The sequence below is a fragment of the Camelus ferus genome, chromosome 33 (assembly GCF_009834535.1).
Source record: "Camelus ferus isolate YT-003-E chromosome 33, BCGSAC_Cfer_1.0, whole genome shotgun sequence".
NCBI lineage: Eukaryota > Metazoa > Chordata > Mammalia > Artiodactyla > Camelidae > Camelus > Camelus ferus.
In genome coordinates, this window is record NC_045728.1 from 7113186 (window position 1) to 7124141 (window position 10956).

Below are 10956 nucleotides of genomic sequence, written 5' to 3' on the forward strand. Positions count from 1 at the left end.
CATTGTTCATATTTTCTTCAGTTCTTTTTAATTTATTCAATTAGGGATTAGAAAAATAGAATTTATATGTTATTATATAAATGAAACAATGTAGTAATAACACATAGATCATGGGAAAAGAATATAGATGAGATCTAACATTTATAGAATTTTACCTATTTTATTGTCATGGAGGCCTAATATCAATTTTAAATCTTGGTTAATGCCATAAAAATCTACCTAAAGTTGAATTCTCCCCACATACAATACAGTTTATTTGCAAAAGATAACATATTGATTTTTAAGTGTTTTAGACTTTTCTATAGCCATAAAAATACCATACAATTAAAATTTCAATCACACTAGCCCCTCAGTATAGCCCATGAACACCAATACAACAAACATCAACTATATTAGCTTTCTTTTATCATTAAGTAGACAAACCAAGCTAGAGGCTGGTCAGTAACCTAGACCTTATGCAAAAAAGGCAGAATGGGCTAATAAAGATTCCTTATCTTACATAATCAACTAGGAAAGTCAGAGACAGGAACTGGACTCAAAGATCCTAAGCTGGAGAAAAGAGGCTAAAGGAGTCTCAAAGTTCTAGAGCTGTGATGATGAGAATACCAGTTAGTAGTAGAAAAATAAGCAAAGAAGAGAGAAGCACACATGTAGACACAGGGTGACCAGTTCTCCCAGTTTGCCTGGACCTGTCCCAGTTTAGCACTGAAAGTCTCTTGTCCTGGGAAACCCCTCAAACTCAGGCAAACAGGGAAGGTTGGTGACCCTATGAGAACAACTGAGTCAATCAAGTTAATGATTAAATTATTAATAATGCAAAGATCAAAGATCCCATGCTGTTGGGATCATTGGAGCTACCTCAGATCAAGAAAAACTCTTGGACTGCAGATTCCTTAAGGGAGTTTGGATTTGTGTGCATTTCTGATTAAGTCTTTATTACCCCATGAATATTCTTAAAATAAACTTTCCCCTAGCATGAATTCTTACAGTCAAAAGAGCCTAACTGAAACACTAATTTTTTCAATGATAGATTATAGAAGATTTAGTAGGTTATTTTACATTACTTAAACCTTCACTTAACTACAAAATTGTTATTTCCAAGTTTGAAAAAGCTGAAAAACCTGCATTATAAAGAGAGAATAAAAATAAAAAACATAATGGTAAAAGATTTAGTGAGAAACAAATAAAAGGCTTGGATATAACATACTGAAAGAAAATGGTGGCAAACTTCCTAGTCTATAGATAAATAAAAACTCATTATATGGTGAGAATGAAATAATGACCAGTTGTTCTTCAATTCTCCACCAAAATGAAGTCATCAGGAGACATCACAGAAACCCCATCCTTAGAGATAAATGTCAGTCCTCACAAAAAGTGGTGGTGCAGGGTGGGGTGGGGGGGGGCGGGGGCGGTCGGTGGATAGTTCTATTTTATGGGAACACTTGAAATTTCTTCCAGTTTCTTTGATTATCGTTCCTAACTTTAGGTGTCCAATGTTATCTGATCCTAGAACAAGTGAGTAATATCAAATATTATATAGGTAGAAGATCGGGTGAAGATGCAGAATAACAAATGTCCTAGCAAAATCACATTTGGAGCACAGCATTGTGTTCAGTTTTGAGGGTCATATTGAAAAGAGCACTGAAAAACTAAATAGCATTCAGAAATAAACAACCAAGATTGTAATCTGGAAATCACGTTATGAAAAATGGCTGAAGGCATTAAGAATGTAGAAATCCAAACAGAGAAAAATGATAGCTATAATCAAATACTTGAAGTGTTCTTAGAGATAACCATGGTATTTATTCTCTATTACTTGAAAGTGCAAAACTGGGCCCAATGGCTAAAACTATAGGAGGAAGATTTGAATCAATATATTAAAAAAACACTTCTAATAATTTCAAGCCCTTTAAAAATGAAATAAACAATCTAAAAAGTAGTGAGTTGCTCAATAGTAAGAGTTATAGCAGAAACTGGATGGCCAGATACATATTTGAGACATTATGAAAAGAATTTCTTAGAGAAAGATTAGACTAGATTTTATTTTTAACATTTAATTTAAAATGTAAATAAATTCAAACATATTAGAAATCTCAATCATATGGAAGTAGACAGAATTCTGTAATGAACCCCCACATACACATCAATCAACTTTAACATTATCAATTCCTGGATAATACTGTTCTATCTATAAGCCCCTACTTCACCTCACCCTTTTACTATCTTGAAGTATACTCCAGATGTCAAATCATTATATTGCAATATATCAAATTAACTTGTAAAATCCCTTCAGCTCCAAGATTCTGTTTCTATCACTTCAAGATACAAGAAAATTAAAAAGTCCACTAACATTCAGTAAGTGAATCACATTCACTATTTACTCAACCAGTTCTAGATAAACCAGTTAGTGCCTGAACACCGTCTCATTGTCTGGTTCTTAGTGACATCTAGTGGGTAGAAACTGCACTAGAAACTGCAAGATTAAAGACTTCAGCATCTATTGTTGTGGTATTGTATGGGGAAAAGTTTATAGGCTTAAAGTAGTTTTAAGTCACTGAACATTCTTCAGTAGTTCATCTCCTTTTAAGAAAAAACAAGGTATAAAAACTTTTTAAATTTTGGTAACATTTAAGGCTTTTCATAACCTGATTTCCTCCTACCTAACCTCATTTTATGTTATTCTCTCTTCTATAAACTATCAATTAAGAAAGGTCCTATCACTTTAGAGCAAATATACTAAGGTCATGACATAGTCTAGACTTTCAACTGGTCTTTCTATCTCAAAATTCTCTTGAAATCAATTCAGTCTATCAACTCAAAATAAACAGCTCAATTTCACCTCTTCCAGGAATTCTTCCCCAACTATTTACTTGGAATTCAAAAAATTTTAACTCCCATGGCACAAATTTATCACTAAATACAGTAAATATCACTATATTATCTAATAGATTGGGGGTCTATTAGCTTTGTACCTCTACTTGAAAATATAAATCCACAAAGGGTCCTATCTCACATTTCGCCTACATTGTTTAACAAACACAGTATACAAATATCTGTGGGTTGATGTGGTCTATGTACGTATTACAGATGAAGTAAAATCCTCACTACAATGGGATTTATAGCTACAAGCACCATGAAAGCAAGGACTGTATCTGTCTTAGTCAATGTTCTATCCTTTGTATTTTATGCAGCACCTGGCTCAATAAATATCTGCTCAACAAATTGTTCATAATCTTAAAAAAGTAAATTGAAAATGATCATAAAAATGATCACTACAAACAACGACAAGGAAAAAATCATAGTTTGGGACAAAGAAAAAATCTTTTCTTAAAGTATTTCAATATAACACGTGCTTATAAAGCTTTCCCTACTTATACTAAAAGCACAATCAGATTTGCTTCATACTTATGACCAAGCATGTTAGCAATTATACAACTTTTATTTTCACATAATCATCATTTCCACACTTTTGTTTTGGGAATACAATTTAAAGTGATAAGATGAAGAATTATTCCCACAGCAGAGTTAAAGAATATGATCAACTGGACAAAAGCTTAGGTACACTAAGGGGGAGCTGACTGGATGGCGTCAAGTGATTTGAGTGGATGAGTCTACTCATGGTGGTTAATTTTTAAATATCAAGTGTACAAAATGAATCACTAAAAAGTTACATTAAGAATTCTGAATATATTTATTATATTATTACTTGACCTATAGATGTATTTATTGTGATAACAGGATTGAAAGACAGAAAAAGAAACAAAAATAATGAATGAAAGCCCCATTATGTACTGAACCTTTTTGCAATAGAGGTTAGGAATTATTTTTGTCCATATGCTACAAACTAAGAGTAACTTACTCATAATACAATTTCAGTATAATTGGCATATATTCTTTGACCTAAAGCTCTTTCTAATAAGTTTCGAACTCTCTGGCACCTTTCTTTAGATGATTCTGAAGTGTCTTACCAATAAATATAAATTTAAAATATATATAAAAATAAACATCATCCCACTATTCCCACTTTACAAAGGTAAAAACAAAAAAAGGAGGTGATAAGAAGTGAAGTCAAATGTGACACCACCTAATCTCTACATTGTAGCCTAGGTATGTTTAATATACCTTGGGGAAAAAAAAAGACATAAAATGAATATGTACTTACAGCCTGGGCTTGTTGTTGGAATAGTTCATTCTGATTCTCTCTATCTTCTATTCCATCCTCAAGCATCTGGGAAGGAGGTAACCCAGCACTTCCAACAGCAGCATTCAAAGTATTTGGAAAAACGCTTGTTCTTTTAGGAGTTAAGTGTGATGGATTGGAAGAGTGCATGGCTATAGAGCCTTCTTTTTCTGCCTACACGAAGTAAGAAAGAGTGAGATTCCTCTAGTGAGACTCCACTCTAGGTCAGTGCAATCAAATAATGCCTATAATCAGCCCAAAAGATTTAAAACTGGGGTTGAGGGGAGTCAAAAGCTTTAGCTAGCAAAGAAACTAACATTTACCAGGCATCTACTGTGTGCTAATAATCTACGTTATCTAATGCTCACCACAACACTGTAAGACAAGTATCATATTCCCATTTCACAGATAAATAAACTACAGTCCAGAAAATTTAAGTAATTAGCCCAAGGTCACATAGCTAGTAGGTACCAAGGCCAGAACTCAAAACCCAATCCCAAACTCCAACATTGTTTATAACTATTTGGTGAAAGCAAAAGAGGGAGTCAGAACAACAGAGAAAACAAACAACAGCTTCTCTATATACAAATATACTGCCCTCACTAGTAAGTCAGGTTGTATACAAAGTCTAGAATCAAAAGAAGGTGATTCTGTTACTGCCTAATAGCACATCTCATAACAAACACACTTTCCATTCAGTTTTTACTTACGCTCCTTTTCAACTTACTGCTTCATAAGACTTCTGAAGCTCTTGTTTCTTTCTCAGCCTAATTTGTTGATTTACTCGGCGTTTGACTTGTCTCTGGAAATGCTTCAGAGCTTCTTGTTTTTTCCTTAGCTGTTCCTTTAGTTCTTCTTCAATCATATATGCTGAAGTCTTTTTAAAGATGAAAGATAGAAAATAAACTTAAATGTCAGTAGTTTTGCCCATTAGGACTCTGTTGTAAACACAAAGTAGTCAGGATACAATCTGAAAAAATAATTCACTTCTATAATCCAAAATTCCCAGTAAAGAAACCACAGGAGTTCAGAGCTGATAATCCAGACCTAGGTAGTGAGTACCAAGAACTTAAACCAAACACAAACTAAAAAATGCAATCTGTGAGCACTCAAATCAAATCTTAATTTTTCATTGAATTGAGGACTAAAGGTATCTTCATTAATTCTTAATGAACCAATTCAAACCTATCTTATGTTACATTTTCTAAAATAAGTAAAATAGTCCAGATACACCAGATTGCTCACCACTAACCAAATACATCCTATTATAAAATGAGAATCACGCTTCCTTTTTAACCTAGCATGACCTTCCTGTCATCTCCATCTAGAAAAGGCCTCCTCAGTCTTCAAAACCACTTAATACCCGTTTCTAGCACCTCTCTTTCTTATTAACGTTGAGTATAATACTTCTTAACTCGCCTATCAGATTATGAATTCTTTGAGGGCAAGAAATGCATTCAATTCTCCTTTGTTTCCTCTATGGTATACAACACAGAGCCTTGAATACAAAGGTATTGAATATTTATACAATGCTCAATTCCAAAACCTTCTAAACAATCTGGAACATAGTAACATATTTGAGTCCTTGATCATTGTTCACCTCCTCTAAGTGCTTTGAACAACATAGTCATCATAATAACAGCAATTACTGTTACTAAAGATCTATTACAAGTACTTTAATCATATTACATCACTGAATCCTCAAAACTACGTCTAAAAGTAGGTATTCTTATATCATTTATGTTCAAGATGAGGAAACCTAGGCTCAGAAGATTAAATTTTAGTAGTAGCCCAAGATCCTATAGCTGGTAAATAGCAGAGGTAGAAGTCTCCCTGATTCCAACACTTACGCTCTATACTGCACTGCTTTTCTCCTGACTATGTCTCACTTCCGTAAGGAATCTTCAAATTAAATGAAACCATCATCATACCTCCTATCTATCCCTTCTTCTAATACAGTGATTTAAGTTCTAATTCTGAAGGGAGCCTCACGTTATTTGAAAAGCAGTCATTAAATTCTCAAAATCAAATAAATTTAAATTCCAATTAAAATTAAAATTTTAGAAATCTATCCCAAAACTATTCTACAAGAGTATGTACCATAGGAGTACTAGAGAAGTATAAGACAAATATCAAATAATTACGCAAAATAATTCCAAAAGAGACATATGTAGTAAAGCCTGAACAAGTGACCCAAGTTAACTCAAGACCCAGACAAACTTAAGTCATTCTGCCTCCTTCTTTTACTCCCATTGTCTCTGTCTGCCCCTCTTTTACCCTCACCTTGAGAGTATCAAACATCTTATTGAAGTGTATGAATGATTCCAAATTGTAAATCTCAAGTGTAAACCAAAGATAGATTGTACCATATTTTAGAAACATATTTTTCTTAGTAACACGATTCTGTAAGGCAACCAGAACCTGAAAACACTTATCCTATGGGATGTTAAGAGGTTCTGAGAATCAAACAAACTTGAGAAATATTGGCCTAAAAAAAAATAAACACAATCAGCTCTCTGTATCCACAGGTTCCTCATCCACAGATTCAACCAACAACGGATCGGAAAAAAAAAAAAAAAAACCTCCCAGAAAATTCCAAAAAGCAAAACTTAAATTTGCCAAGCACAGGCAACTATTTACATAGCATCTATATTGTATTAGGTACTATAAGTACTCTAGAGGTAAAGTATACAGAAGGATGTGCATAGGTTATATGCATATACTATGCCATTTTGTAAGGGATTTGAGCATCCGCGAATTTTTGTATCCTCAGATGGGGGAAAGAAGGAGGGGGGTCCTGGAAACAATCCCCCCCAGACACTGAAGGACAACTATATTGTTTCAGTTATACAGCCAACTCCTCACAGACTTTTTGCACCCTATAGACTATCCAAGTGGGCGATATAGAATGAAGTGTTTCTCACGACAATTAATGAACACATTTGGATAATTTATATATGATGGAACTGATACTTAGATTAAGTAGTAGTTAGTCTCCACAGATGATCTTCCCCTTCTCTCCCAATGAATCAAGCCTCCCAGTATGTACACTCTTGTACAGTCATCCCCCAACTGAATGTGGTCTGGCTCTGTGTATCCAACACAATGAGGCGCAAGTTTTGGCTCCATGACTTCCCAGGCAAGGTCATAAAGCAACTTCCATTTCGGGCTCTTGGAGTGCTCCCTCCAGGGGAAGCCAGCCACCAGATAAGAATTCTACCCTAAGACCATCATGCTGAGAAGTCCCCACTAGCCAAGTAGAGAGGCCATGTGGAAAGAGAAAGATGTCCCGCCAGCCCCCAGCCATTCTAGCCATCCTAGTCCAAGTACCAGATACGTGAGTGAGAAAGCCACCTTGGACATTACATCCCAGGAGATGCCAGATAAAGAAAAGCCAAGAAATTCAACTGTCAGCCAGAATCCAGTCAAGTTGTCCTAGACATCATCAACTATTTGAGCCACCCCAACTAGGGCTCAGACACTGGAGTAGGCAAGCCACCCCAACTGTGCCCTGCTCAAACTGCTGACACACAGTACTGCTTGCTTTATGCCTTTAGGTTCTAGGGTGGTTTGTTACACAACAGTAGATAATCAGATAAACTGTAAAATAATGCAATAGCCAGGTATGCTAATAGGATAGCAGTGTCTTTGGATGCTAATTACAGGGAGCAGTCTGAACTATGGCATTTTTAGGAATCCTGATAGCTCCTTGAAACTTGGGGACAAAAATGATTAGGCATTTCCCTTTCGAACAGACATGATCTTAGGGTAACCAAGAATTAGAAGTGACTACTCAGCCTCTGTTCTGAACTGACAAGAGCTACATTTGTTAATAAAGGTGGATTCCTCCAGGCTACATATGCTAAAGTGATAAAGAGTTTTATTAGATGCTTGATCAAATTGCCTTTGACTGATAATGATCAGAATTTTTTAAATGAGGGAAAGGAGACATGTTTATACATGTTCCAAGACTTCAATATTTTGAGTTAATGTGTGGGAATATGAGACAATTCTTTTTTTGTGTGTATATATGTTTTTATTGAAGTATAGTCAGTTTACAATGTTGTGTCAGTTTCTGGTGTACAGCATAATGCTGAGACAATTCTTTTTAACACAGAAAATCTTGGTGGTTTTTAGGCATTTTGATGCTATTGACATTATAAAGATGTCATAATTTGAGCAATTAAAAAGAGGTGTCATAATTTAAATATCAAAATACCTTTGTACCAAATCTTACTGATTTTTCTGAGGTGTTTCTTAAATTTACCCCTTTTCATTTCCACTTCAGTCATTCTTTTTCAAGGCATCCCCTCTACATTCCTTACCAGAGTCTTAATGTTATACTTCATGCCTAAATTGTTACAGTCACATCCTAATTTGTCCCCCAGGAGTCAATCTCTCCCTCACCTTTAAAAACTTAAAAGCAATTAAGCTAATCAAAATACTATTTGATCATGAAATTCATCTGTAAATATTAAACAACAAATGAAGTCAATCCTGTCTCCAGAATTTCCTATGGTTCCCTACCACTCCAATTTTCCACAATCCTATCTACCACCATTCCCCTCTAAGCCTTCCACTCCAATCAATCTAGCCTACCTTTAAAATCCTGAATATACGTTGCTTACTTCTTACTCTCTCCATTCTCTTTAATTGGAAAAATCATCCCCTTTCTTTTTTGATTATCCAAATTCTTCATTAAAGGGGTCACATCAACTCAAAGTCCTATCTTTCTTCTTTGATTAAGCGCTATAGTCTTAGCACTTAACCATATACTACTCAGACTCTTAAAATCTTTCTGGAAATAGCATAGGAAAAAGTGAATGAATATGAACATACATATATACAAACTTAAATAAAATGAATGAATGCATGATATTGCATTGCTATTTAACATTTACTTTAAACATGTCTCATTTCTTCTCTGAGATCAAAGACCACTAAGAGAACCTACCTCATACTTTTCAACTCATGTTCAGCACCTTGTCTATACATTCCAAAGACCTTTACACATTTTGTGCATTCCATAAATATTTACGTGCTCCATCAAGAAAAGTACATGTGTAAACAACTTACAATAACGTAGTAAGTGCCACAATAATATATGAACAAACAGCTAAGGGGCACCATTTGGTGAAAGACTATCAAAAAACTTACAAAATTGTCCCCTTGTGTTAATAAATACTACGAGAGTTATCTTGTAAACAGGCACACATGTAAATTTGCAAAAGTTTCCCTTCATCTGAAATGCTTTTCCCTACCATCTGTACCTACAGCATTTCCACTCTTTAAGGACTAACACAAAGTATATTTCCTCATTCATTCATTCAACAAATACTTACTGAAGACTTGCTGTAGGCCAGTACAGGAATGAACAAAACATAAAGGTCTCTGTCCTCATGAAATTTAGTTTAACTTTTTCAGAATCCCAGTCAGAATTAATCTATTCCTCCTTTATTCTCTTACTGTATCTGAACCTTACTGACTCTCCCTTATGAAACTTATTATAAACTTTAAGCAATCAATGTTACATTAACCATGGATATTATCCCTACTACATAGTAGAGTGTCTGGAAGATACAGACTGTGCCTGTCTTGTGCTTAGCAGGAAATCAAGAGTTTGAGAAGTATGTAAACTGACTATAACTCAATTAAAAAAAAAATCCAAAAAAAGGTTTGAGAAGTAAACTGAAATAGATATATGTAATAAATATTTGATTATGTCGACTAAAGCAGCAGCAAGTTTTGGCAAATACATTTGTTCTATAATCCTAATGCAAGAACATACCTATTTATGACAGAATAGAAACAGCATCCCCAGACTGTTCATCTTATCTGAGCACCAGGGATAAGAGAAGGCTAATAAAAAGAAAGACGGAGGAGGGCCTCCACCACATTTAGATCAAAATGACACTCACATATGCCGGGACTTCCGAACTATTTAGCGGGGCAGGCTCCACCCAAACCCCTACTGGTACTACGGCCTGGTTCCTCTCAGCCAGCACTGCCAATACGTCCTTGCTCTTCAGGGGGTTTAAAGCCAGAGGCAACTTTGTGGTATTTCGAGTCTTCTTGAGGGGGGCCATACTTCCTGGCATCTATGACAACTGGTTAAGAGAGGAAAAGCTTAAAAACGTCAAACAACCGCCTTAAAAGCTCAACGTCCTAACACATATACCACAGGCTCCTGAAAAGGAGAGAAAACTTGGAGGAAGCAGTAGCCTGGCAGGGAGTCGAAGAAAAAGGATTCTGGAGAAAGGGAAAAGAAGGGCAGAGAAGGGGGAAGGAAGAAGTAAGGAAACGTTTAAACACAGCCCTCCAAAGGAACGGGGATAAGAGGGGAGAGAAAAACGAATCTGACTGAGAAAACGAAGACTGTGCCAGGGGTGGCACAGCGACGTAGGAAAGGGGGGAAAGACGGTAGCAGCCAGAGGGCAAGAGGGCTCGGAACCTGGGTCTGAGGGAGAGTCCAAATAATCGGTATCCAAACGGAGGGAACCGCTGAAATCCGGGGAGTCCGGGGCCAGAGAACAGCCTGTTTCTCAGGCCTCAGGGAGTCCCACTCCAGCTAAGACAGCACGGACCTAGTATAGACCCGCAGCTAGCCACAGACTCACACCACCACAGACTCTAAACTAACCGCCTCTAGCAAACCGCCACTTTCCGGCGGGACACTCCGCTCCACCCCGCCCCTCGGTGGCCTTGTGCCCGCCCCTTCCGGGCTTGCGTCACCTCCCGGGGACTGGGAAGGCGAGATGGGCGGGGTTTCGGGGGCC

At 36.3% G+C, this 10956-nt stretch overlaps 1 protein-coding gene across 5 annotated transcripts in view; it reads right to left on the reverse strand.

Moving 5' to 3' along the window:
- The window catches only part of CCDC15 (coiled-coil domain containing 15), a 47733-nt gene extending 36842 nt beyond the window's left edge, over positions 1–10891 (reverse strand). For 2 of the 5 annotated variants that reach the window (XM_032472735.1, XM_032472733.1), the window contains exons 1-4: positions 10632–10889; positions 10099–10287; positions 4908–5057; positions 4163–4354 (exon numbers count right to left, since the gene is read on the reverse strand). In XM_032472735.1, the coding sequence (XP_032328626.1) occupies positions 4163–4354; positions 4908–5057; positions 10099–10278 (522 nt within the window). In that variant the 5' untranslated portion in view covers positions 10279–10287; positions 10632–10889. Of the gene's footprint in view, positions 1–4162; positions 4355–4907; positions 5058–10098; positions 10288–10631 lie in introns of all 5 variants that reach the window. The other 3 variants (XM_032472737.1, XM_032472736.1, XM_032472734.1) reach the window with 2 other exon arrangements.
- Between the last annotated feature and the right edge of the window lie 65 nt (positions 10892–10956).